The 27,458-nt window shown below is 62.9% G+C and overlaps 1 protein-coding gene across 9 annotated transcripts; it reads right to left on the minus strand.

Annotated features, from left to right (window-relative positions):
* Nucleotides 1-94: 94 nt before the first annotated feature.
* PPFIA4 (PTPRF interacting protein alpha 4) lies at nt 95-27,451 on the minus strand. Of its 9 annotated transcripts, none has more exons than XM_084868616.1 (31): nt 27,241-27,451; nt 19,377-20,007; nt 18,486-18,587; nt 18,013-18,177; nt 17,707-17,781; nt 17,411-17,500; nt 16,691-16,882; nt 16,283-16,429; nt 15,949-16,083; nt 14,912-14,995; nt 14,327-14,458; nt 14,002-14,064; nt 13,318-13,409; nt 12,569-12,665; nt 11,236-11,444; nt 10,359-10,599; nt 9,968-10,003; nt 9,709-9,842; nt 9,330-9,493; nt 7,546-7,636; nt 7,098-7,179; nt 6,503-6,703; nt 5,922-5,984; nt 5,420-5,446; nt 4,429-4,604; nt 3,947-4,044; nt 3,561-3,736; nt 3,060-3,128; nt 2,218-2,359; nt 2,009-2,098; nt 95-1,847 (listed from the first exon to the last, which is right to left on the minus strand). In XM_084868616.1, exons 2-30 carry the CDS (start codon nt 19,608-19,610, stop codon nt 2,040-2,042), a joined length of 3,576 nt encoding a protein of 1,191 aa, XP_084724742.1. In that variant the 5' UTR covers nt 19,611-20,007; nt 27,241-27,451; the 3' UTR covers nt 95-1,847; nt 2,009-2,039. The 9 variants fall into 9 exon arrangements, with proteins under 9 accessions (XP_084724742.1, XP_084724740.1, XP_084724739.1 ...); XM_084868614.1 differs by lacking the exon at nt 27,241-27,451 and adding an exon at nt 26,818-27,028; XM_084868613.1 differs by lacking the exon at nt 27,241-27,451 and adding an exon at nt 24,931-25,060.
* Nucleotides 27,452-27,458: the final 7 nt, after the last annotated feature.

Consider the following 27,458-nt stretch of genomic DNA (forward strand, 5'->3'; position numbering starts at 1 on the left):
GTACGCGTGGAAGCTACCGCCCACCAGCTCTCTGCCCCGAGCAGAGTCCTAGGCCTGGAGGACGCAGACACGTTAGAAAAGGACTGGAGCCATGTTTAAGTTATAAAACCAGGTTGTTTATTGGCAAGGCACGCACACACACGCACACACACACACCCAGGCACCCCCTCTGAGGCACTGAGCTGGCACAGTGCTGAGGAGGGACTGGCAGGAAGCTGTGAGGGCTCAGGCCTCCTGACTGCAAATACACTCACTGAGCATCAGCCTCCTCTGATGAGCAGACAGGAGCCTCATCACCCACCGGCCTCGCCCCCATCACCTCCCTAAACACTGCACAATGCCTAAGGACCCAGGGCCCACCAGCTGCCGCTTATGACACAACCACGTGGAGGATGAGGTGGAGGACGGCTGTGGCCACGCCCACGTACCAGCTCATTGGATCCCGACTGTCACATGGCCTTGTGGCCCCCACTCCACCAACCGGAGCCTGGGGTTTCTCCAGGACCTTCCTGTCCATCACCCCAGCACAGGGGCTTTCTCTCCCTGCCCCTCATCTCCGCAGTGGCTGATGTGGGGAAGGGGCAGGGCACAAGGGGAGCCCCCACTCCAGCATGGGGACCTCACCTCTGAGACGGTGCCAAGTGCTGAGCCTGGCACTGCCCCACTAGCAGTGCCTCCCGCAGAACCAGGTCCGGCTGCTCAGCACCTGCTGGGAGTGTGGCCCCCACACCTGCCTCTGAATGTGGGTCCCGCACTTCCCGCACCATGTGGGGTGAGGAATGGGTGCAGGAGAGGGTTTCCTGGGAATGACATGCTGCTGGGTACAAACTTGTGGAGGAGGCAGGCCCTGCACACCCAGGGAGCCCTGAGCAAGGGGTGGAGGGACGCCTTCACCCACATCCGATGACCTGGGGCCCGACTCACTTAGGGGGAAGCCTCACGCTCTTCCCAGGAGAGAGGAGAGGCAGCCTCAGCCTCCCTTCTCCCCAAACCGAGGCTGAGGCAGTGCACACTCACTTCACGCTATGGGCTGGGATTCCTGCAGGGAGCTAGGGACCCGAGGGGCCCGGGGGCCGAGGGGCAGGGTGCAGAGCAGGGCTGGCAGTGCCTGGGGTGGTCTCTGTCCTGCCCAGAGCTAAGGCAGCAGGTCCCGACCCTCCCCACACGCTTTCCCTGCCCCCCAGCAGCTCCACCCCACCCTGGACAGGAGGCATCCCTCTGCCCGCCCTCTGGCTTCCTCCACTGGCCATCCTGCGCCTCACTGACGGGGGCTGTTTCCACACTTAGACCCTTGGCACACGCGCACACACACAGCCCGTTTCTCCCAGCTTCTTCTCAGATGCACACGTGGGTTCAGCTTAGGCCAGGCCTGGGACCTCCCCAGCCTCACCCAGGACAGGCCACTGCCGCCCAGCCTGCAGGGGTCCCGGAGAAGCCATGCCACTGGGCAGAGCCAGGACAGGGACAGGGACCAGAGGCAGAGCCCACACGCAGTCTGAGGTACTCCTTTCCTGGGAAGGTCGCCCGGCCAGGGTCGGTGCCCTGGTCTCCCCTGGAGGTCAGAGTCCAGGTGGGGCCAGGACCAGGAGGAAGGTGGAGTCACGCCACCTGGGGCTGCATGACTCCAGGAGGCCCCGCCACATCAGACGCGGGGCCTAGGGTGGTGGACGCCCAGGGGTGGGTGAATGTTCTGAGGTCCAGGGCGGCTGGAGAGTCGCCGAAGAGCTGGGAGCCTGGGAGGACGGGGGCGAGCAGGAGGGGTCCAGCGGCCGAGCCTGTGGCACCCTGGGGGAGTGGCTAGTCCCGGAAGGCAGAGAGCATGTGTCCGTAGAGATAGTGGGAGTGCGCTGAGGGAGAGGGGGGCGTTAGCGGTAGACGGTGCCCCGAGGAGAGGCCGGTGGAGGCACCCCCAGCAAGCAGAGCACCAGGCCAGAAGCAGCAGAGCCCGCGGGCCAGCCGGGAGGGCGAGGAGGGCGCCGAGGCCGAGGGGCCGGGCTGGCCCACTTACCCCGCGCCGCGGGCACAGGCCAGACCGGAGGTCAGCAGGTGTAGGTCCGCACCGTGGAGGTCTCCGGCCTCTGCGCCCCGGCCGGCCCGGCTGGGAGGCGGAGCCGAGAACACACAGGGCGGCTGTTAGTAGGGGCACCAGCGCTGGGCGCCCCAGCACGGCCACAGCGGTCAGCGCAGCGCAGGCAGCCAGGCGGCAGCGGCACTCACCTTCAGGCGTGACCGTCTTGGGCGGGGCCGGCGGGGGCTGCAGGGGCCCCAGCGGGGACATGCCGAGCACGCCTGCCGAGAGGTCCCGGGGCCGGAAGCGCTTCCTCCAGGAGGGCGCGCGGCGGAACACCTTGTCCTCCCCCTGCAGGGACACAGCGGCTGCACCTCCCTCCCTCCCGGCGCTCGCTGGCTCCCTGGAGGCTCCCTGACGGACACTGTCTCCGGGGAGCGGGGGGGACCTCTGGGGGAATCTGTCCGTCACGCAGGTGGACTGTCTCCCTGCACACGGTCATCTCCCCTGGGCCTGGGACCCCCCAGAACCCCCAGGCGTCCTCCTGTGTCATCGTGGGACGTGCTCACCAGGCACTGGGGAGATCAGACCCCCGAGAGTGGTGTCTGTAACTCACACATACACAGCACATGTGTGTGTGTGCCTGTGCGTGTCACCAACGCCAGGGCACCCCGTGCAGCTGGTGCTGGCGGTCCGCGTGGGTCCTGTCTGCTGAGGCCCCGCGGTCACAACACAGGGAGGGCTCAGCCCCCGGGGAGGAAGCTCTGGGACATCCGCGGTGTGAGCAGGGGCCGCGGGGCCTCGGGTGGGGGACACGCTCTCAGAGCAGATGGAGTGAAGGTGGAGAAGCCAGTTAAGCGGTCTGGGGTCTCCTGTAACTGGCTTGGAGCCCAGGAGCTAAGGCAGACATGACAGGCCAGGGCACGCAGGCCAGGGACAGGAGCATGAGGGGGTGGGCTGTGTCCTCAGGAAACGGGGTGGGGGGTCAGGTGTCTCCATGGGTGCATGAGCCAACAATGACCAACAAGGCCCCCGTTCAGACGGCACTCACATCATCCAGCTTCCGGTCGGTGCCCAAGGCCAAGAGGTTGTTGAACTCTCTCTCCATCGCCTGGCGTGCCTGGCGTCCACGGGAAGAGAGGGAGAGGCAGGAGGGACTGAGAGCCACAGAGACAGAGGCGAGGCCAGGGCGCCACCACCAGCCACACCTTCCACACCCGAGGCTCCCTCCCCGGCTGCCACCTCTTTGAGGACAAATAGGAGGAGGAAGCCGTTCACAGAGCCAGCACTTCCAGCCCCACCCCCACCCCGCTGCCCGCAGGACGGTGCACAGGCCGGACATAAACAGCTCAGAGAAGTCAGCGTGTTCCTGGACGGCGGTCCCCGGACAAGGACACATCATTACGAGCATCCCTGGCCAGGCGGAGGCTCAGGCAGGCAGGAGAGGGCGGTGCCGGGCGCTCGGTGAAGCACCCGTGCCCCTGAGGCCCTGCTGCACAGGGACACCTGGAGGAACAGTGACGGGCAGGGCCCCTGCCGCAGTGCCGCCCACCTGGGTGTTCTGGGTGGGGATCTGCAGGACCAGGGCCAGCGTGTTGTGGTCGAAGTTCTCGTCCAGGGCCAGCAGGGCGCCGTGCACGCCGCTCTCCTGCAGGTTCCCTGCATAGTCCCGCAGCCCGATGGACTGGACCCAGTGCACCACCTGCTCGTTGGTCCAGACCAGCACGTCTGAGGCAGGAAAAGAGCAGAAGGACCCAGGTCCAGAGGCTTTCGGGAAAGAGGGGAGCCCCCAGACCACAGTCCCCGCCTTCCCTGGCCTCTGCTCCACCCCATCTCCCTCCTCCATCCTGAGCCCCCTCTCCTTCCCTCTCAGCTTTGGGGTGAGGCCCCTGCACCCAGGCACCTGCACCTTCTCAGAGGCCCCCGTGGCCCGCTCACCCCTGATCTCGTGCTGGCTCTCCTCCCGCCTCCTCTCCAGCTCCTTCCGGTCGTAGTTGAGCCTCTTCAGACACATGATGCCGTACTGCAGGCTGCTTCTGCAGGCACACAGCCCACCCAGCCTCAGGGCCACGCCCCTGCCCAGCTGCCCACGTCCTCCAGCACCGGGAGCCCCAGACGCTCTGCTCCACCTGCACGCGACCCGCCAAGGCCACTCCCTCTCTGGTCCTCTGAGAGGGGCCTCACGATGAAGGAAGTTCTCCCATGGAAGCAGCATGGCCCTCCCTCCCCACGACTGAGTGACCGAGGCCCGCCTGCCCACCAGTCAATGAAACAGCCCTGGGAGAAACCTCCAGGCGGGGAGTTAGAGAAACGACTGCTCTTCAGGGGCGAAGGGGAGAGAATCCAGCTTCCGCAAAAGGAGCTGTTGCCACCAGAAGGGCCACGGGGAGGGACTGAGAGGGAGCCCAGCGCCTGCTCACCGGTGGAAGCTGTCCACCATCTTCAGGTGCACCCGCAGGTCCTTCTTGGTCAGGTGGTCCAGCATGCGCGCGTCCACCAGGCACTCCATGAAGTAGCTGCGGTACTGGGGCAGCCCCAGGCTGGGCAGCCACTCGTTGCCGATCCACTCGTGGCTCATGTCCCCATAGGCCAGGGTCTGGGAGGAAGGCAGGGCCAGGCTGCGGCCGCCCACAGCAAGCAGCGCTGTGAGCATTAGCTCGTTCCTCAGAGGCGGGGCGGGGGGGGGGGGTTTTCAATGGGGCTTTTTAGGTCCCAAAACGATGGCTCCATCAGGGACACAGCAGCTTCCTGGCAGGCATACGGGGCGGCTACCTCGAGTCTCAGCCTCACCCCTGCTGACGGCTGCAGGGCAGAGGGCCTGAGAGGGAAACCGGAGGGTCTGCTCCTCCCCGCCCCACGCCCCGGAGGGGACCTCTGAGCTTTCTGTCCCTTGCTCAAAGAAAGGTTTAACGGTTTTTACAATCACCAAGTTGCTTTTCTCTAAGACAGCAATGTTCAACCTTTTTCATCTCAGAGCACACATATGCTAATTACTAAAAGTCTGTGACACAAAAAAAAATTGTACTTTTGGAAGATCTGAAAAAAATGGGTGTAATTTTGACTCATGCCTGGTGTTGTGCTGGCTGCTGTCATTTCCATTGGGAAAGCTGAGGAGGGCGGTCCGGGCCCTGGCGGAGGGCCGGGCAGGGCCTGTCTGACCTGGGGCACAGCAGCCCTCAGTCCTGCTCAGATCACAGGCCCTCCGGGAGGGCGGGGGAGGAACAGGGTGCTTCCAGCCTACACCTCATTCCTGAAGGGCGCCCAACGGGGAGGGTGTTGGAGGCACAAGGCAGGCACAGCCCTCAGGGCGCCTCCCCTGCCAACCTGAGAATCCAGGACAGCAGCTGAAGGGGAACGAGGAGGGAGGGTCCCCGCAGGTGCCTGGACCCCGCGTCCGGCAGGGGGTCTTACCTGAGCCCAGCTGCCCTCCTCACTGTCCTAGCAGGAACGTGCAGCATGAGGGGAAATGGCCAAGTCAAGAACCTGGCAGAACACCCAGGCCCCACTGAGAGGGAGCCAGCACCCAGGGCTGGGTGGGTGAGCAAGGAACGTGTTGGCGAGGTTGAGGGAGCAGGAGGCAGGTGTGGGTGCCATGCTTTCGGTAAGAGGGCAGCAAGGCCTTCCATCCTTGCACAGGGCTCAGCACCAGGCAGGACCCGGGGTCCAGGCCCACAGCAGTGCCAAGCTCTCTCCATCCCTCATGCCTCACCCCTGGCCTGGTCCCAGCTGTGACCGTAGAATGGACTCCGCCCCCCACCCTCACCCAACCACTCTGTCTCACTCCTTCCTCACCAACCCTCCACCTGAGAACACACTCAGTCACACGTCAGGGCTACTCTCACACTCGGCAACTTCCCACAACCTTCCCCCCTTGGGGCCATCAGCCCTAACCCCAGGCCCAGCGCCAACTCACTGTTTTAGTGGATGTTGCCAGAGTTTCCATCTCTTCATGGGTGACCCAGACATTCCCGGAGGACTGCAGAGAGAGAGGAAACCTGGCTGGTCCTGCAGCGGGTCCCCCAAGGACAAGAACAAAGCTCCCTCCCGAGTCCTCCCACAGCCTGGCCCCAGCTCTGCTCACTGTCAGCTCTGTGTCCCTTTGCTGGGCACAGAGCCTGGCACTGGGATGTGTCCCCCATGCCTCCTCAGTGAGTGAGTGTGAATGCTGCAGCCCCCAGCCACGGGGAGGGCCCATGACCCCACTCCCTCTGCCATCACCATCAGAACCCCGAGGCCCGGCTGGAGCTGCTGCCTGGAGATCGGGGACTACTGGCAGAGTCAGGTGGGAGACGAGCCCCTGGTGGTATGTGGGAGGCAGGAGCTGGATCTGCTGGGACCCCGGAAGCAGCATCACCCCTGCAGACCAGGTGCAGCCCCGTGTGGGGATGGGAAGGGAGGGGCAGACACAGCTGCCATCCCTCCGAAGACCCCTGGGTGGCGTGGCAGAGCTGCTCCAGGGCCCGGGAAGGGTCTCGGGAGGGAGAGGCCACTCACAGTCCTGGAGGTGGGTGGGGCGGAGGGGCTGGTCAGCGACACCATCTCCTGGATGGCCAGCCGCAGCTTCAGCCGGTGCAGGGCGTTGCTGATGCCGATCTCCCGCTGGATCTCCGTGTCCGACAGGGCCGACATGATGGCCCCGCTCTTGACGTTGGCCCGGCAGGCCGCCACGTACCAGGCCGGCATCCCCACCCAGAGCTGCACACACGGGCACGGGTCACCACTCAGCCTTTCTCCAAGAGCTGGGCACCCCCCAGGCAAGGCCAGGCCCAGCACGGTCTCAGAGGAGCAGACTGGAGAGGACCATCATCAAACGCGTCTCCCTTCACAGCGGAAACTCTGGGCCTGGGGCGGAAGGGGCTCCCAGCTCTGCCGGGGCCCAGCTCCCGGGGCGGCCACAGCAGTCAGCACCTGTGGGTCCTATGGCTCAGCGGTGCCCGCCGCCCTTCGCCATCAGGTATCCGCTGTGCCGATGGGCATGGGGGTGGGCAAGTCTAGGTCCCCTGTGCACTGGGTAGGGGAGAAGCATGCTGGGAAAGTTCTTCCCAGGAGCCGCCCACCCAGGCCCTGAGTGGACCCTCTGCCTAGGTACCTCTAGCCAGGAGACCACGGTAGGGCCGTCCCACTGGGCAAAGGGCAGTCCCTTTCGGCGGGCGTCTTCAAGCAGCTGGTGCCTTGCAGGGAGAGGAGCAGACTCAGCAGTCCTTCCTGTCCCGCCCCAGGCTGAGTCCAGGGACATGACTGTGCCCCGTGCTGAGCTCCCCTACTCACCCCGCACCCGCTGCCCCCTGCTCTACGCCTGAAGCAGTGTGACTCGGGCAGGAACGCACTCCGACCTGAGGTGAGAGCTCTCACCGTGCATGCGGCCCGACCTCGACCATGTCGGTCTCCTCCGCAGGGCACGTAACGGCCAGCGCCCAGCCCCTGCGTGACCCCACACACCAGGCCAGCTTGGTTCAGAAAGGGCCTCCTGGGCTCTGCCCACCTGAGCTCAGTCCCCTGCAGCCCAGGGGACAGGCGGCCTGGACAGTGGTGCTTACTTCTTTTTCAGCCGCCGATCCCTCTCTGCCTGGGTCCCCAGCTTGGCAGGCACCAGGGGCTCCTGCAGACCAAGCTCGGCGTCTGTCAGAACTAGAAGGGAAGGAGCGGCAGGTCAGCAAGACCCTCTGCTGGTCCCCACCCTGGCAGGTCCAAGACTGGGGAATAGACCAGCAGGAACCTCCTCGGTGCATGAAACCCAGGGCCCGACGACGACCCACCATTCTGGGAGCCTCCGCTCAGGTCCCTGCAACCAGCCCACCCCAGCCCAGACAGTGCCCCTGAGCGCTGGCCCTGCGGGTATTTTCCGATGGGATGGAGCCACACTGTGCGACACTAAGAGCAGCAGAATCCTAACCAGAACCTGTCCCTCCTCCAAACCAAGCTGCAAAGACCAGGAGAGCCAGACACGATGGGCCACGAGGCTCAGAGAGAGTTCTCCTGGCCCAGGTCAGATGGGGAGACGCCTCTCTCGGGGTGCCCTCCGGTGCCAAAGCCACCAGGGGAGCAAGTCCAAGTCTGTCCTCTCCACCCACGGCCTCTGAGCGAAGGCCATCGCCCAGGGCGCGTGCAGGCAGCACCTTCGGGCACACGGGGCAGCTGGTGAGGCTGGTCCAGAAGTCGGAGGCGCTGCCCTCGGCTCAGGGGCGAGCATGGCGGGAGGAGCACAGGAAATCAGGCTTCACGCAGGAGCCTCCTGCACTGTCCAGACTCAGCAGCCTGGTCTGTGTGCTCAGCTCCCCCGTGCTGGGGCAGACTCTCCACCCCGGCCCTGGCAGAGGCTCCCACAGAGTAGAGGGCTCCCCCCTCCCAGTCCTTCTGACTCACACCTTCCTAATTATGCATCGGGCTTAAAGGTTCCTTTTCTCATGGATCATGCAGGCTCCCCTTCCTAAAACTTGTTCATGCTGTCCCTGCCCTGTGGGTTTCTAAACCTCCTCAGAGGATTCTGCAAGGCCCTTGTGAGCTAACCCCAGCCCAGGGTCCAGGCCACCTCCTCTCTCCCCACCCCTCCCACCCTCTGACTCGGCTGCATTCAAGACTCGCACACACACGTCATTGCCTTTCTCAGACCCCCTCCCCTTCCTACTTTGCCTCTGAGTCAGCCCAGATGCTGCCAGCAGAGCGAGCTGCTCCCATGGCCCCCATGGAGCCCATGGCACCGAGGCTGAGGCCAGCTCCTGGAGCGCCTTGGGCATCTCACCGCCATCACCGCCTTGGAATTGTCCTTTCACGGTTCCTTCTCATTAGAGCTCCTTGCAGGGTGGACTTGACACTGAGCCTGTGTCCAGTCACCCAACAGGGGTCTGCTACACAAGGACTGGGAGGTGCGGGAAGAGAGCGGACACGGCTGTGTGCCTGCCACCTGCCAGGTGTGCTAGGCTTCACGTCATCACACAGGTGGTGCGGTGCCCACTGCCAGGCTCCTACTCCAACAGGCACATGGAATGTGGGCCCCGGAGGCCAGGCGGACCACAAGTCCTAACCCCACTGCCTCTCCTGGAGGTCCTGGGCACCGAGCATCAGAACCCTCGCTGGACGACCCCTCACAGGCCCAGCCTTCACTCCGTACAGGAACCTCTTCGCAGCGGCGGCCTGACCCTGGGCGGGAGTCCCTGGGGGACGGGCAGCTGCCCGCTGGGGAACAGCAGGCTGACAGAGACCCCCTCGGGCTGGGGTCCCTGCGGGCGGGCGGCAGCAGCAGCAGCCAGGCGCACACCCAGCACCCTCCTGCCCTGGCCCTCTCCCTGAACGCGGCCTCGACTGCCAGGAAGGGGGCACAGACCGTGGCCCGCAGCTCCGTCGCGGCTCAGCTGGCTCAGCCTGCCCTTCTCCTTCTTGCCAAACAGGCGGCCGATGGAGGACTTGATGCCCTTGCGCTTGGCGCCCTTGTGCAAGGAGTCCTGGCTGCTGCTGCTGCTGGGGCTGCTGCCCTGCTCCTCCACGGCACTGCGGGCGCAGGAGGGGGGGAGCGCCCTGAGCGTGCAGCGGGGGCGGGGTCAGGCCTCGGGAGCTGCAGGCAGGTCAGGCGGGGTGAGGGGGAGATCAGAGCAGGTGACAAGGGAGACGTGGGACTGTCCCCCTCAGAGAAGGGAGACGTTGAGACCGAGGGACGGGGCGGGTGTGACGGCCTTGGGGAGGGGCAGCTGGGAGGGCTCCCCTACCTCTTGCCTTCCTCCTGGCTCAGGGCTGGGTGGCCGAGCTTCTCGAGCCGCAGCGTCCTGGGTGAGGAAGGAGGAGAAGTCTCACATTTTATGGTGGCTTTATCCTCTCGGTTCTGTTCCCGAGACACTGGTGACTGAACAGACAGTGAAGCCATCAGGGGATAGAGGGAGAGATCGGGCCGCAGGAGCGCAGAGCAGAGGCCTGGGGCCTGGGGAGAAGCCGGAGGACCGACCACAGGACCTGCTCAGGCCCACTCACCTGCAGCTTCCTCCGGTGCTTCCGCAGGTCACTGGGCTGGAAGAGAGAGCAGCGTGAGCTCACGCACCTGGGGACCTGCACGCCCACCCACGGGAGCCCAGGGCGGAGGGGGGGGGGGGGCGGGGGGGAGTCAGGACCTCGCCCAGGTCCACAGACATCGCAGCTGAGAGCAGCTGCCCAGAACCATAAGCCAGGGCCCTCTGCGGGGAGACGGGTGGGCACCGGTGAGCTTCCTGAGCCCGTGCTCCTCCAGGGAGAGGTGTGTCCAGACAGGACATGCTCGTGGCGGGACGTGTGGGATGCGCACATCACGGGGGGCGGGGGAGCCCTGCCAGCCCCAAGGCTGAGCCCAGCGATGACAGGGCTGCTCCTCTCCTGTCCCAAGACTCACCAGGGTCATGACCCCCATCCGGCCCAGGTCCTGAGCGGCACTGCGGGAGGCACCCTTAGGTGCGGAGCGGCCACTGAGTGCAGGGGACCCGCTGGCCAGGGACAGGGCGGTCAGGGAGGTGGGGATGGGGCCGCGCCTGAGCGGCTGGGTCAGGTTGAGGGCCTCCATGCTGCCGCTCGTCACTCGCGTCTCAATCTCCTCCGCGCGGAGCTCCGTGGACTCCTTCTCCTCCTGGATCATCCTGGAGGCACAGACCAGCACCGGCCCCGGCATCGGCCCTGGGATCAGCCCAGAGGGCCACCAGGAGGCATGCGTGTGTGTGTGTGTGTGTGTGTGTGTGTGTGTGTGTGTGTGCGCGCGTGCACGCGCACCCCTGTGCCATGTTGACTGGCCTGTGACAGCCACAGTATGGGCACCCCTGACCCAGCAGCCCTCTGTGGCCCTGAAAAGCTGGTGTTGTCTGGCTCGGCTCTCCCTTGTCATTGGTCATAACATTCACAAACGCCCTCGGTGACAAGTCAAGGGCCCACCCGGGTCACTTTCTGTTGAGGCCTCGAGGGCGAGGGAGGTGGGTAGACCCCATCTGAATCCTGGCTCTGCCCCTCCCTGTGCTGCTCTAGGCAAACCAGTTGGACTCTGGTTCCTGCCCCTTGTCTGTAAAGGGGAGACAGTACCGTTGCCCTCCCCCCCCAGAAGGTGGTGAGACTGCAACAGCCTTGCTGGGTGGGAGCTGCACCCTGGTGTCCACTGCAGATGCGCGGGGCACAGCCAGCCCCCAGGTCAGTCTGAGGTCAGTGCTGGGCCACAGCCTCAGGCTCCCCGGACAGTGGCGCTCTAGGGAGCACCCGTGAGAGACACTCCCACGGGCGGCCCTCACCGGATCTCCTCGTTGATGGCGTCCAGCTGCTCCTGCAGCATCATGGCCAGGGTCTGCGCGTCGGAGTGGCCGCCGGGGGAAACAACATCCGCGGAGCCCACCGGACCCCCTGGCCCGTCCTCGTCCGCGTCGGAGATCTCAGGGTCACTGTCGAAGGCAGGGACAGCCGCAGGGGCCAGCACGCCAGGCAGCGGAGACCGCTCCCAGTCCTGAGCAGAGGAGGAGGGAAGAGGAGGAGCAGTTGTTCATCCCACCCAGAGCAGCAGCGCCATCTCCCGGCGGCCCCAGCCCAGACCTGGCGGTGCAGAACCTGCATCCTAACAAGGGCCCTGGCTGATCTCTTTGCACACAGAGTCTAAGAAATACTACTGGACTGTCAAGGAGCCCGACAGAACGTGCTTAGCAGGGATTCCAGAGGCAGAGATTCTCCAGCCCACACTGGCTGTGCAGCCACTGAGAAGTCGTGTGCCTCAGTTTGCTCATCTGTGAAACGGGGGTTCGCAGGACCTATGCCGTGGGCAGTTTTGAGGAATAACTGCTCAGCAGTGTCTGGCACAAAGTGAACACTAGTAACACAAAGGGTGCCGAGCCCCAGGGTGTGTCAGATCCCAGTGTGCACACAGCAGGATCCTCTGGTCAATCCTGAGAAGAGGAAGCTTCTCCGAAATCATCCTGTGAACCTCTCTGGTGGACAGAGGCCCTGAGAGAGGGCACGGCGCTGAGCTGGGCCAGCCAGGGAGCAGGGAGAAAAGGCGAGGGCCTGGGCGGCAGCTGTGTCGTGAACAGGAAGAAGGTGAGGGGGGAGAGAAAGAAGCACTCCGGACTGTGACTCCCCACCCGTCAGACGAGGAGCTCCTCCTCCTCTCCCTGCGTGTGGTGCCCTGGAGTCCGTGGGTGCCCCGGGGCCAGGTGGCAATCAGGCGCCTGCCCTTCCTGATCCTCGAAGGCTCAGTGAGGTCTCACAGCAGCATCTCAGGGAACTCCAGGGGCCGTCCCAGGGCCAGCTAGCTACCCTGCCATCCCGCCGTCTCCCCACAGACCACAGCATTGTTCCAAAAGCGTGCCACTCCATCCTGCCCCCACCCTCACCCGAACACACGCCTGCACACCCAGGCACAGGTGCACATGCCTCGGTGGGCCCCGGGGACCGGGAGGTGGGGGGAGCACAGCTGTTGCAGCTGCCGAGGCCCCGTCCTGGGCTGCAGCTGCCACCGGCACGGGGCGGGGGGCAGGGGAGGATTTGTACCACACGCCGGCCAGCTGCGAAACCAGAGCCAGGCACGCGGCCAGTGACCCCACCTCCCAGGAGATGCCCCTCACCCTCCACCCTCACCTTGGCAGACTCTTCCCGCAGCGAGAAGCGGCGACGCAGGCCCGGGGCTGCCGTGCTCAGGGGGAATCGCAGGTCCACCGCGCTGCCCGTGTGGGACCTTACGTGGGGCAGAGAGAGGATGGGTGAGCCCAGGGCACACCCACAGGCCCAGAGTCCCGGGCTGAGGAGTCTCGGCTCCCCTCCTAGCTGCCCGTTCTGTGATGGGCCCACAATGCCTCCAGTCAAAGCCAAGGGTTTCCAATCCCTGAGGAAAGCAATATGGCAAGTGGTCTGGCGTCCTCTGGGCACGTCTAACTAACCCAGGGCCGGTCTCTCCTGAGCAGCCTGCAGGACGGGAGAGCCTTTGTGCCTGCCACCTGCCCCAGGCGGCCCTCAGCTCAAACAGCAATCCTGCAGTCCCTTAAGGTGGTGTCTCAAGAGAACTGGAGGGAACCAGACCCCCTCCATGGGCGGGCTGTGGGCGCGGGCCGTGGGCCGTGGGCCGTGGGAGAGCATGGAACTCGGCAGGCCCTCTCCAGGAAGCAGGAAGGATGGCCTGTGTCCATGGCCAGGGAGGTCTCCCTGTGTGTGACCTGAGCACCCCTCCGAGGTCAGGGGCTTCCTTCTAAGCTGCCCGATGAGCTGGTGGCTTTGACGGAGCTCTCCAGGCCTCAGAGTCCCGCCCCGAGGGCCAAGGTGGTCTTTGGTGGGAGGAAGCCTCCGCCTCAGGGTCCACCGGGACCCCCCCCCAGCCTCCCGTGCTCCTGTACCTGGAGTGGATGCCATCCACCAACGGCCGCCCTCGACCCTTCAGCTGGTCCACCTCTTGGCGCAGCTTCTCAATCTCTTCGGACAGGCGGCCCTGTGGCAGGCAGACCCAGTGTGGGGTGGAGGCCAGGAAGGGACAGAGAGGGGACAGAGGGACAAAGAGGATGGCAGAGTTGGGGAAAAGCAGCAGAAGGCACGGCAGAGTGCAAAGCCAAGGCCCATGACACAGCTCACACCAGACTCGGTCCGAGTGTGGAGCGAACAGAAGGTGGCGGCAGGTGGGCAGGGCTGGGGCCAGGACAAGGGAAGGAAGGACCTTTGGAGCAGGCCCGAAACCCTCACGAAACCTGGCTGACCCTGCAGCTGGGCGGCAGAGGCCCATGCCCTCGGACCTCAGACATTGCCAAGGCAGGGACAGCGGCCGAGCCTCCAGGAAGCTGCTCTGTGGCCTCAGCAAGCTGCTCTGTTGTGTCCTTCACTGGCCCTGGTCTCTGCCGCCTACTCTGTGCCCTATGCTGTGGCCTCAGGGTCTTCTCTGCACCTACTGTGCAGGCTCCTGTGAGGATCAGTGAGGTAACCTGCACACGTCCAGCCAACGGGCTCACTGTCCCGGGCACCAGAGCAGCTGCACCCAGCACAGCCCGCCCTCCCCAGCTCGGAGGCAGGCGGCGGGCGGCAGCGGGTACCTTGTGGTGGTGCTGCTCCTCTATCTGCTGCTGGGAGCTCTCCAGCTCCTGCATCAGCGTGTTCTGGGGGAGAGCAGTCGTGAGCCAGGACCCAAGGGCTCCTTCCCCGCCTGCCGGGACCTGGTCCTCACGTCTGCCCTCTAGGGCGGCAGCTCCTCTCTTCTCCAGCCTCACTATGGGCAGGGCAGAGGCGCCCAGGCCAGCCTCCTACCTGATTACCCTCTCACATCCAACCCTGCCCCTCCGGCCTCTCCCCTCCAGCAGGCCTGCTCTCCCGCAGATCCCGCCCCTCACGCAGCCCCGCCCCGGGGCCTGGGGCACCCACCTTCTCCTCCAGGGCCGCCATGCGCTCCTTGAGATGCAGCTGCAGGCGCTCGTTGGACTCGCTGAGCAGCCGGTCCACAGTGTCTGACAGCCGCTTGTTGTGGTCCTCGTTCATCTTCTCCCGCTGGCACACCTGCACACCAGCCCACTGCACGCCAGCCCACTGCACGCCAGGCCACTGCACGCCAGCCCACTGCACGCCAGCCCACTGCACGCCAGCCCACTGCACGCCAGCCCACTGCATGCCAGCCCACTGCACGCAAGCCACTGCACGCAAGTCCACTGCACTCCAGCCCACTGCACGCCAGGCCACTGCACGCCAGCCCACTGCACGCCAGCCCACTGCACGCCAGCCCACTGCACGCCAGCCCACTGCACGCAAGCCACTGCACACAAGCCCACTGCACTCCAGGCCACCCAGGACTGTCCATGCTCCCCTGTCCCATTCCCATTCTCCGTGAGCCCATCTCTAACTCTCCCAACCACCTCCTCCTGCCCTCTGTAGCTGTCCCTGCCCAGGGCCTTCCCCATGCCTGCTTCCTCCGTGCCACCCACAGCCACCCTGGGGGCAGTGAGAGGGCCTCACCCTCGCCAGCTCCTGGTTCTTCTCCTGCAGCTGGCCCTCCAGCTGACGCAGGTGCTCCTCGATGTTGCCATGCCTTTCCTCGGCCTACGGGCAGGGACAGGTCAGTGCAGCCAGTGTCCGCCCCCGGTTCTGGTCACCTGTCTCCTCATCATGGTGCCAAGTGGTCTCTGGGGATTGGGGCCTCAGGGGCCAGCAGAGCCTAGGGGCCCCCCCCCCCATCATTGTGGATACGATGACATCATCGAAGAGACAATGGTGTCAACATAGAGATAACAACATTGGTGTCCGGTCAGGGAGAGAGGGACTTCTCCCTGATCACAAGCCAGTCAGTGGCAGAAGCAGACTTGGCCCTGGGTCTACCAAGGTACACCAGGCTGCAGGTTCCACCCACAGGGCCCCCACGCTGCTACACGAGCAGAGGCCCGGAGTCTGATGCTTACGACTGCCGGGTGGGGAATAGCCTCTGCCTGACGGCAAAGCCTCCTAAATCCCGGATTACTCCACCCACGTCTATGTCCTGCCCTCCCCAGCTCCTCTAGAGCCCAGTGTTCAGGCTGCACCCTCTGATGAATTATCATCCATAAAGTGAACTATCCACTCGTTAAAATCACACTCCCTTTCTTCAACCTAAGGCTGCAGCCTTCAGCAACCAGCGTGGACCCCAGATCCAGATGCTTCACCTTAATAAAGGTGGACAAGTGTGGGTTCAACTCCCACCCCCTTCAGGAACTGCAGACTTGGACCCCATCTCCTCTCAGACCTCATCTTTCCAGAGGTGAACATTGTACTCTCCACTCCAGACACAAACCAAAGGAAGTGTTAACCACGTGGTGAAAATGACCATTGAGGTAATTTGCACGAGCAGTCTCTCTGCTTCTCGGAGCACTTTCACGCCTTCTGTGGGACGGTCCCAGCCCAGGGGCAATGAGGGCGAGGACCGCTCCTCCACCTGACAGACAGGCAGACCCCGGTGGGCTTCCCGCGGCCGCGAGTGGGAAGTGGCAGGGACACGGCGGACCCTGGGCCCGGCCACTCACCTTGGTGAGGGCTGCGATTCTCTGGGCCAGCTCAGCCTCCACCTCCGGCAGCGTCTCTGCCTTCCGCAGGGTCTGCTGCAGCTTCTGCTCTGCCACCTCCAGCAGCTCCTGCAGGTGCCGAGCCTTCTCCTCGCACTGGCGATGGTGGCAGGAGGGACAGTCAGGAGGGAGCACTGCAGCCCCCCAGCCTCAGCACAGCTCCAGGACAGGCCAGGAAGCAAGGCACGACCCTGGTTCTTGGCTGCCCAGGACCACCTGCAGGACCCCAGGGGGCCGCTGCGTGATGGAGACTCCCAGCTCCAGCACACGCCCCCACCCCACCAGGAGCCGCTACCTGGCGGTGCAGGGACTCCTTATTGGCCAGCTCGTTCTCCAGCTTGTCATTGAGGTCATGGATGGACGTGGCCTCACGCTGAGCAGCCAGGTAGCGCTTCTCCAGTGTGGTGATCCGCTCCTCCATGTCCTCCTTCTGGGCCAGAGCCTGGGCAGGGGCGGAGGGGCTCGAGGCAAGGTCACCGACTCCCCCTGTGCCTCCGCCTGCACCTCTCCACACCGCCCTGCCAGGGCTGGCCTTACCTCATCCCTCCGCAGCTCCTGCCCTAACTGGACCCCACCAAGTGCTCAGTCTGACACTCCCCAGCGCTCGCCTGGACCTCCTTCCCGCCCCAGGCATCCAGACAGTTGCCCTCCTGAGCGCTGCACACTGCACCTAGCACGCTGGGGCAGGCCAGGCCTCGCTCACCTCCCGCAGGTCCCGCTGATGCCTGCTGCTCAGCTCCTCCGACTTGATCAGGTCCCGGCGGGCGGTGCCCAGGTCCTCCTCCAGTTCAGCCACGGCTGCTGTCAGAGTGACCAGCCGCTCCCGGGCCTGGCTCAGCTCAAAGTTCTGCTTCTCCAGCAGCTCCTGCAGCTCCTGCAGCCGGCCCTCATCATCCTCCAGGGACAGCGAGCCATCAGTCCACCATCGGGGCCCAAGACACCCTGCTCCCCTGTGCCACCCACGCAGGTCGGAGGAGGGACGGCTCTGCCCAGCTTCCGAGCACTCCTCAGTCCACCTGCCTCCTCCGCGCCCAGGAGCTCATGGCAGACAACAACCTGACACCTGCTCTCCCGCGTGTCTCCTAAAAAGCAATACTTCCTAGGGTGAATTCTCGGCGTCGTATGCCCTAGAGAGGGCCCTGACTGAAGACCAGGCTCAGAGACAGCATCTTTCCTGCGGAAGCTGACACAGGCAGAAGGCCCTGACAGTTGAGGTGGACAAGCACCTTAGTGCCTAGCCATGGGCAAGACAACAAACCCCTTTAGATTTCTCTGCAGACGGGGCGTGGGGAGAGAAGAGACGGGGATGTGGGAAGAGGCCCTGGACTTAATTTGAGCAGTGGCTCCACTGAACAGGTCAGGGCCCCGCCTCCTACCTGTCTGGGGGAAGACATGCCCCTGCCATGCGGCTCCCACGACCCACCTTCCACAGGCGTGTCAGTCCCGGCTCCACAGCCCCCTCCTCTTCCGCCGCTCCATCCCGGGCCCCTGCTCCCTGCTGCAGGGCAGACAGCTGCAGGGCACAGCCCCGGCACAGTGAGTCAGAGACAAGAGAGCCTCTCCCGGGCCCAGACCCCTCTGGGTCCCCTGCCTCCCTTCGGCCAGCAGTCTCCAGCCAAGACCGCGAGACCGCAGGGAGCATCTACAGAAGCCCATGGACAAAGGGTGAGCCAGCCTCGGCTTCCCGCTCAAGCACATGGAGGGGGAGCAGGCGCTTACCTGCTGGTGGGCACCTGCCAGCTGCTCCTCCAAGGTGGTGACTCGCTCCAGGGCCGCCCGGAGCCGCTCTCGCACCTGCCCAAGGGATGGAGAAAGACACAGACCCCCCTGGATGCGGGCTGGGGAGCCAGGGCTCGGCTGGCCACTGTGGTGTGAGGCAGAGAGGCCCCACCAAGAGCAAGCTTCCAGAGGGAACCTGAGCGGCCCTGACACTGGGCGGCGGAGGAGGGAGCCTGCTATGAAGCTGGCGGGTGGGGGCCGGGGGAAGGGGTGCAGGAATCACAGAGAAGGGGGCGCCAGGGCTACCTTCTCATCCAGGGCCTTGTGGTGCTCGAACAGCGACTTGAGGGCCTTCAGCACCTCCACCTCACTGGCCACCCCTGAGGGAGACTGGGCCTGGCGCTTCACCACCGTCATGCGCAGCGAGCGCTCGTGGCGGGACACCAGGCACTCCAGGTGTTCCAGCAGCAGCTGGCAGCAGAGGGAGGCGAGAGGAGGCATGAGCACGGGGTAAGGTTACAGGAGGGCCCACGAAATCACGGTGCACACGAGTACAGCCACGTGTGCCGTCAACATGTTGAAATACTTCCTTGTTCGTAAGCCACTGCTGTCCCAACCAAATTCCACCCCATGCCGCTGCCCTGGCCTCCCCCGGGGACCCCAGGTGGAAGCCCAGCACGGAGGGTGGAGTACTCTATCTCCCACACATAAGGCAGGGAGGCGCCCAGGCTGGCCAAGGGGTCCACCCCCCCCCCCACAGGCCAGGTCACCCCACTCACCCTCGTGTTGTTCCGTTCTGCTTTCAGCTCCGATATCTCTTCCTCCCGCTCTAGGAGCTGCTCCCGACACATGCTCAGCTCCCGGGTTAAGGTGGCAAATTCCTGAAAAGCCCACAGCCCCTCAGTGCATGGGACCCCCGTGGAGCCTGAGAGGCCACGGCCCTGTGCCCCTGCCCCTGGGTTACTGTCTTTCTATCAAGGCCATGGCCAGGGGTCAAGCATCTCACACCCTGGCAGGCCTGGCATCACACACCGAACCGACACAGGCCTCGATGGCGCGCCCTGGGGCACCGTGACGCCCCCCCCCCCAAAGGACTGGTGCTCCCCTCACCGCCTCCGCTCATCGCTGCCTGGTTCCCCAGGCCTGGATGCCTCCCACCTGCCCCCAACGCTGGCCCACAAAGCACAACGTTAGACATGAACTTCTCTCCTGGTTTTCCAGTTTGTCTCCAGGACCCTTTCCGTAGCCTCTCAGGTCTGGTCAGCCTCAGTCCCCTGCTGTCTACCTTTGCTCCATGGGCTCCCTCCCCCTCCTCCCCCCTCCCCAGCCCACTCCACCTGAGGAAATCACTCCGCCTCAGACCTTCTAGGCCTCCCATCTGCCACCTCCAAGAATAGGTTCTGGGGAGCAACAGCTGGCCTGGGGTGCCACCTGCTGGCCGCATGAGCTCACTGCAGCTGCCAACTATGGCTGGTTTTCTTCCCGCATCAAATTCCACCCACTTCTCCAGAAGCTTGGAAGTGACAGAGAAGGGACTCTGAGTGCAGGGAGGTGAGGGGCCGTGGAGGCTCTGAGGGTTCCCTCTGCTGATACGCAACTGAGATGCCCTGAGGACGCTGGGCTCAGCAGGGCTGGGGGCGGGGAGGGAGGCGTGCAGGCCTCGGTCTTACCTGGGGGAGGGCGGAGTTCAGGTGGCGCTGCAGCTGGTCCCGCTCGTGCAGGGCGTCCTGGAGCCGGCCCTGTGTGGCCGCCAGGGTCTCCTGACTCTCGCGAAGGGACTCCAGCAGCTTCTCCCGCTCATCCAGCATGTTCACCATCAGCTGCTCAAAGTTGGCATCCGCGTCAGCACCGTGCGGGGGACCCAGGGGGTCCCCCTCGTTGATGGTGGGCATCACCTCACACATGGTGGGGTGGGCAGGGCCTCGGCGTGGGGGGCTGGGAAGGGATTCACAGGGCTGGCACCTCCAGGGGCACCCGGGGCAGGGGCCTCAGAGCGGGCAGTGCCAGGCCAGCAAACAGGTGGGCGGGGGCTCCCCCCATGGCATCAGTTGCTCTTGGTCTGAAAGGCGCCGGGTGCCTGGGGCGCCCCTGCGAAGTGGGGCCCGAGGGCCTGGCTCAACCCCTCGGGGCTGGGGCTGGGGCTGGGTGCGCTGAGTTCCCAGGCAGGCAGGCAGCAGCCGAGCGTGGCCATGGCAGGCAGGAAGCGGGGCTGGAAGCAGGCCCTTTGCTTAGACGGAGCACTGGAGCCTGGCAGAGTCCCAGCTGGGTCCAGCGACACCCATGGTTCTGGAGGGCAGTGGCCTGTGGGAGGAGAGACTGCTGTGAGGACCCGAGGAGTGGAGAAGGCGCCCAGGGGAGGGTGGAGGAAAGGGAAGGGAGGTGTCGGTGCACGCCCCTTCTCAGCTTACCCGCCCAGTTCTCTGGGGAATGCACTCCCACCACAGCCTCTGCCCCTGCTTCCTCCCAGCTGTCAGAGTGCATTCCCCAGAGAACTGGGCGGCAGAGTGGCTCCCACCCACGTGGCTCCCTGGCCAAATATAGAAATGATTCCGCCAGCCAGCGGCAGGCTGCCCGGAGCCCTCCTGAGACCTGGGGGGGAGAGCACGAGGGGAGGAACCAGGGTCTCTGGCCCCGCACTCGGGCTGAGGCAGGCACAGAGGGGCTAGAGGGCTCTAAGAAGGGGTTAAAGGGCAGACACCGGTGGTCCTGCCCTGATCACAGTGCCGTTTGGCTCCCTAGAGAGGCTGCTTGGTGAGGCCCGGCATTCAGGGTGGAGGCTCAGGCTCGTCACCTCAACCCTGAAACCTGGCACGCAGCGGCAGGTGTCCATTCTGCTTTCACGGCCAGATGACTCGAGAAAATCCAGGTGGACGTGGGGTGGGGCCGTCACTCTCCTGGGGCAGGGCTAAGAGGTGGGGGCCCTGCTCAAGGCTTGAAAGCTTCTTTCTCTCTCCATGTAACTGCCATTCTGGTGCTGTGCTAGCGCGTGCAAGGCCTGGCTCCAGCTATGCCCTGAGCCTGGCACAGGGATGCCCAGTGATCAGATCAAAGGAGGCAGCAGGGGACTTCTCTGCCTGCAGCCGGCTCCCAGCCTCCCTGCTGCTGCTGCAGGCCACTCCCCGAGTCACTGTGCAGAGCGCCTGCTACCCGAGAGGCTTCCTTCCCCCCCCTCCCTCTCCACCTGGAGCCACAGGGGCAGCTTCCTGTCCACCCTCGGGCGGCAGATGGGGCCCCAGTGTGAAGTCAGACCCGCAGGAGAACCAGAGGAGCCAAGCTCTTCCACCCCAACCCGCCTGCCATGCCCTCCCCCAAAGTGCTGATGACGTGGGCAGGAACGGGCACGGAGGGAGGCTGGGAGGAACGTGGCGCTGGACCAGAGGAAGCTAGAGTGCCAGCGTGAGAACTAGAGGACCGGTGGTTCACGCAGGCGTGTGGGTATTGCCCACACAGGCACAGAGGTAGACACAGGGCACAGAGACTTGGACATACACACAGGTGGCTACGCACACACTCCCAGACACACTCTGACCCGGGGGATCCTATCCCCAAGCTGACAGCCACCATGGAGGCAAAAAAGTAGCACCCTGGTCTGCACCTGCTCACCCCGCATCCCTGCCCATCCCGCATCCCTGCCCCCAGAACAAGAAGCCAGCTGCCGTCTCACTGATGCTACCAGCACCAGTGCCCAGGACCCCACGCCACCTCCCAGCCCAGCACAGCAAGGCCCTCCCCCCTCCCCTCCCCCACGCCACCCCAAGAAGAAACGAGAGTGCGGGAGAGGAGGCTGCGGTAGAAGCTTGCTGAGGAGGGGCACTGTTCCAGGGCAGCCTGCAGGGAATGGAAAGCCACAAAAGCTGGCACCGGGGAGACCGCCTGGGTGGCCCTGGGCTTCTCACCACGCACCGAGGCCTCTGCTGTAAGACGGACCCCACCAGGCTGCTTTGCTCCCTCCGAGGGGTGAGCTCATGGATAACAGAGCTGGGAACAGCAGGAAGCACCCGGGATGCAGAGTATGAAGCACCCAGGGGTGGGCAAAGGTGGGCCAGCGGGAGGTTTTACAGGTCCTTATGGGAATAGCCCAGAGGCTCTCAGGCTGCCCACTGTGACATGCGGGCTATCTGGTCCAACTTGGCCTCCCCCCAATCCTCCTGGTCATTCTGGCAGCCGAGAAGCCAGCTTCGCTGCCACTGGCCCCTCCCCAGCCGCCCTCCAACCAGGGCCAGGTAGCAACTCCACTTGCCCTGGCAAGATGCCACCAGGTAGAGCCAGATGCCCTGCCGAGGGCTCCCGCGGAGTCAGCCTTTAAATAGCGCAGTTACCACCTCAGCCTGACAAAGGCTCCTGCCCTCTCAGGACCACGCACAGGCCATGACTCAGAGGCGAAAGCTGCCGCCCCCAGAGCATTCTGGGGGGATGGAGAGGTTGCCAGTGAGGGGTGCAGGCAGGCTGTACCACAGCGGACGAGGGCTCCAGGTGAGCAGGGAGGGGTTGGGGCTCATAAACACGGGTCATGAAAACTCTGAGGTCTCTTGGGCTTCCCAAAACTTACCCCCATCCCATCCCATCCAACAGGAGAAATGGGCACTCCCCGCTGCCCACCAGATGGCAGGCCCAGCACTGGGGAAGCGTGGCCGTGGCCAGGGCCAGGCGGCGGCCCCACGGAGGCCACAGGGCCCAGCCAAGCTGCCAGTTGGTGCTCAAGTCTCAGTGCCCATGAGTTGAGCCAAGATGGGGCCTCAGAGCAAAGAGCTGAGAGGAAGGTCACCCTCCCAATTTGCCTGCAGGAAATGGGGATGGAGGTGTGATGAAGGAAAATAACCGTTATGATGGCAACTATGATTTACTCAGCTTTCACCACGTGCCAGGCACTGGGCTGTTGGTTGGCATATCTTAACTCAGTCCAGTCCTCACGATTCCTTGCAAGGACACGGAATTCTTCCTCCCATTTCAGAGGCATGGGAATCAGGTCTCACAGTCACATAACCAAGTTTCCACAGGGAGGAAGAGGAAGAGCTAGGTTCAAATCCAGTCTGTCTGAGTCCACAGGGGGGCCTTACTCCTTCACCCCATGGCCTTTCTCAGGCCTCTCTGACCCTCACCAGAGTGCCGGGGTGCTGCGGCAGAGGGACAGCTCCCCCCGCCCCCGGGGGCAGGTCTCTGAGCAGCAGCCATCCTGGTCACTGGTGAGGCCTCCGGGCCTCTATCTGTGAAGCCCATCTCTCTAGTTGCTCCCAGGAGTTAGTGACGAGCTATCTTTCCTCAAGACTCAGCTGCTGAACTGTGGTTGTGTGTGTGGTCCTTAAATCCGTGTGACTATGGGGGCACGGCGAAGGACGTGGATGAGAATAAAGAAGTCAGTGAGCCAGAAGGCAGAAGGGGGACAGATGGTGACTTCCTGTGGCTGCAATGCCCACTCCTCCCGTCCTTTCCTCCTAATTCTCTACCTGGGGCCTGGGGAAGCTTTCCATCCTTCAGTCATCCCTACTCCATACCAGCCCCTCCTCTCCAGCACACATACTCCACACAGCTCCACACCACCCCATGTTTCCATAGCAACCCATGCAGGGCCTCAGCCCCAGGGGAGAGTATCCCTGGCATAGAGTGACCACAGCTAGCTCCCTCGCGTCCTAAAGCCCTTCTGCCCCCAGCTCCCTGCCTCCCTGCCCCCACACCCTGACTGCCTGTCCTTCTCCCCAACTCTCACCATTACCCTCAGAGGCTCTAAAAAGACCACAGAAACCCGTGGTAACTCTTTCCAACCCTAAGACTTTAGCAAGCGAGAGGCCCAGGAGCCTGGCTCCCTGCCCCCCAATGCCTCCTGCACACCCAGTGGCCAGGTCACACCCGGGGTCTGACATCATGTGCCCAGACAGCACCACCCTGTCACCTCCCACGCCCCCTGCCCCCACACTCCACCATCTCCCAGAGCCGCAGTCCCGAGACCAGGTGTCTAAAGCATTCCGGGGGAGGGGGACAGCCACCATCAGGATGTTCACCATCTCATTATTCCGAGATACCATGTGCCCTGGCAGCCTCCTCAGGCCTCAGGACCAAGTCCTAGAAAACAGCCGAGGGAGACCATCCAAGCTGCTCCTCCTGGCAGCAGGCAGCTCCCTGGGAGTGCTGGAATCCCACCCCGCGGCTCTGCCCTTTTCTAACCCAACAGCAATATGACAAAGTGTGTGTGTGTGTGTGGGGGGGGGGGGGACTGTTACAAGTGTCTACAGGATAACTGTGTATCTTCCAACTGCCCCGGGGCCCTAAATTGCCTTCAAAAGACCTAGCCCCCAGCACCACCTGCCATACAGCAGGTGCCCAATAAATGTGTGCTGAACAGAGTACTAAGCACCAGCTCCAGCACCTCGGAGAAGCCCAGCTAGCGGAGGGGCCGCATGGGGAGTGGTCCGCACGCTAAGCAGAGCCTCCCCTTCACCACTTGCTCACTTGCAGCAGCAGCAGAGCAGCCGCCCACCCCCTGCCCCTTAGCGGACACGCTGGTGCCTCTCCTCAGAGGTGACGTCAGCACCCAGCGGCACCTTGTCCTCCACCCCTTTCCTGCTCAAAGAAAGCACCCGCACGGGGCTCCAAGTCCTCCAACCGGACTGGGCAGCTCTCTTCCCACCCGCCCCAGAAGCTGCAGGGTCGGCCCCGGAAACCATCCTGCGTGGTGGTCAGCTCGCACCCTCACCCTATTACTGCCCAGGACCCCACCCCGCCCTCTTTCTCAGGGGCGCCCGCCTCGCCCCCACCTCAGCGGACCTCGGGCTGGCACTGCGCAGACCCGCATCCCAGGCTCAGTCTGCACCTGACAGCTGGAGGGTGAAGAGCTGGCGACACTGAGAAGGGCGCTGGGAGAGACCCCGCCCCAGGAGAGCGCCAAGTGCCCAGCCCTCCGGTGCCCCTGGCATCTCTGGAGCGGAGCTGGCCCAGGAGTTGAGGCGCTTGGAGGTGGGGGGGGGGGGGGGAATGGGGGTGCAGCCCCTCCCGTTCTCTCCGGACCTGCCAGCTTAGCCCCCTCCCCCGAGGTCCATGGATGAGCACGCACTCCACCGCCCGGCAGACTGGGCATCGCCCCCACGCTCACCCCAAGGGCACTGCACCTAAGGGAACCCGCGGGCGAGGGGAGGGGACAGAGGGGCTGGCTGATGCTGCAGGGGACCCCTCCACGAACTGTGCCAAAGCCCAAGGTGGAGACCTCCCCCAACCCAGGCTCCAGACGCTCACCTGCCTGCAGTCCCCGGAGACCCGGCAGCTCGGCTGGGCCAGGAGCACCAGGGTCGCTGCGAGGCCCCTGGCTGGACCGAGCAGCTGCAGCCTCCCAGGCACAAGCCCCGCCCCCAACGAGACCACGCCCCCGCAGGGCACGTCCCACCCCCACGTGACTACACACCACTGCAGCCTCCCAGGCACAAGCCCCGCCCTCAATGAGACCACGCCCCCGCAGGGCGCGTCCGCCCCCACGTGACTATACACCACGGCAGCCTCCCTGCGGAGCCCCGCCCCAGGGCAGGGCCTGCTAACACCCTCAAGCCCCGCCCCAGCACGTGACCCGAGAGCAGCTGGGAGGCTGCGTGGTTTCAGCTAAGCTGGGCGGCGTCACACCCGCCCTCCCTTTGAACCGCCCTGTCTCAGATCTAGCCACCTGCTCCCCAGAGTGGCCTCCGTCCTGGCCTTGTCTGGTGTGTCACCTCACACCTGCTCGCTCATGCCCATATATTTTCCTTTGGTCACACCCATTTTTAGTGGAGAAACTTTTTAAGTCCAGATACATGTCCATGGTGTGCACTCTAGAGAACTGTGTCACTTTTATCAATCCCAGCCCTTGGTGAGTGTTAACATCATGAAGACAGTCTCAACGTCAAAACTCCTGATTGACAAACTATGGTATTCTCCCCATTTTCCTGACCTGCTCCTATCTGCTGTGGCTATCAACGCCTGTTTCCAATCTGGTTTGTGTTCATCCTGAGCCTGCTCAGCCCTGCACAGGCGAGTGCACTGCAGCGGTGTGAACTTTTGTGTACGCTGTGTACCTATTTGCAGATGTGCACGTGTTCACTAAAGCAAGGCTGGAGTTGAGGTCAGTTTCATATATAACCTTTTTTTTTTCCTTTCCTACAATAAATTCACCACTTAGCTTAGTTTCCAGGTATCTTTTGTAAAATGTATGAAAATCTAAATAATTGTGATGTACTTAGGGAGTGAGAAATGAAGCTAAATGTCAGTTTTATCTGACCGTCAGAGAAAAATCAAAGTATGTATTTAAGGAAGTGAAAATTACAAAAGGCAGTCCCAAAAGACCCAAACCTTCACTAGGTCAGTACAACGATTGAAATTTCTTTTGAAAGCCAAATTTTTTAAACTTAAACTTCTAACGCCACTTCTTCAAAACACTCTCTCCCAGGCCATGGTATTCTGTGAAAGAGCCACACTCAAGGGGCCAAAGAGCCGCAGTTTGCCAACCACTGCTCTAGGTGGGTTTTTGTTTTGTTTTGTTTTTTGGGGGGGGGAGTCTCATCAAAGGGAAATCCCTGAGATACTTCACATGCTTTCACTAATAAACACAAATCACCTTAGAAAAGGCAACTCAGCCAGTGAAGAGGGAAAACCAAAGCCATGTTAACCAAGTGTCTGTCAACGCTATGCTGAAGCATCGTCTATTTTGTCAATCATCATACCACAGCTTGATACAAAACCTCACAAGTTGTCAGAACACAACTAACCAAATGCATTTCACTCCCCTTTTTAACGGAACTCCTAAATGGGGGCCATGAAATCCACTAGGAGAGCCCTCTTTAGTTCCAGAACCAGGGATCTGAGCTTCTGTTCTCCTGCCTCAGGGGCAATGTTTACAGAGATGCGCAATGTGCTTATGGTCTTGGCTTTTGTCTTTATCATTTAAATGCCCCAATTCTGTTTCTGTGTGCACGGCTTTAATTCCCCCCTTGGTGTGGGCTAAAGGTTAGCTGTCAGCAGAAGTATTCAGCAGATGCTCCCTAAGAACAGTCCTTAAATAGCAGGGGGCAGGGAGGATGGTAAGGAAAAAACAACACACTAATTTAGCGGTATGGTGACAAGGTTTTCCTATCTAAAGAATATTATCTTAACACCCACCTCATGGCAAGCTCCAGCTCATGTGGCAGGGGAGCAGGAGGCAAAAAGCAGCAGGATTATTGTTAGCAAAAACAAAACAAAACAGAATCCAAGTCAGGATGCCCTTCGCTGAGAACACAGCCACAGCCCGACCTCTGATACTGTGCTTCTGCAAGAAAGACAGGAGGCCAGACCGCCCGGGGAAAAGCAGGAGTCCCAGTGCTTGTAGTTCAGGAACCGGTTCCCACAGGGGATGTGTTTTTTAATGACCGTCAGTATAATAAATGCCTTTCTAACAATTCAATGAAAATGCCACCCTCTTTCCTGTAATAAATTTCCTGGTTTGTTTTACATTTTACTTAAAAACAGACTCTTTCATCAACATTATACAACTTCAGGTTGATTAGGGATAAGGCACACAAATACAATCAAATTTTCACTCACCTTTGACTTTTTCTATGTGCACTCTGCCTACTCCCCTTGCCACCATCTACCACAAGAAAACCAAGAATGATCTTCCGTGGGAGAGCAGAGGGTCCTGGGTGGGAGTCCTGCCTACGCCACTGACTCCATGTCCTCCACCACAGGATGAGAGCAGTATCACCTACCTTGCAGGACTGTGGAAATTAGAGATATTACATAAAGTTCCTAGTACAGGACCT

This window comes from Pipistrellus hanaki, assembly GCF_964339955.1.
Source record: "Pipistrellus hanaki genome assembly, chromosome: 20".
Taxonomy (NCBI): Eukaryota; Metazoa; Chordata; class Mammalia; order Chiroptera; family Vespertilionidae; genus Pipistrellus; species Pipistrellus hanaki.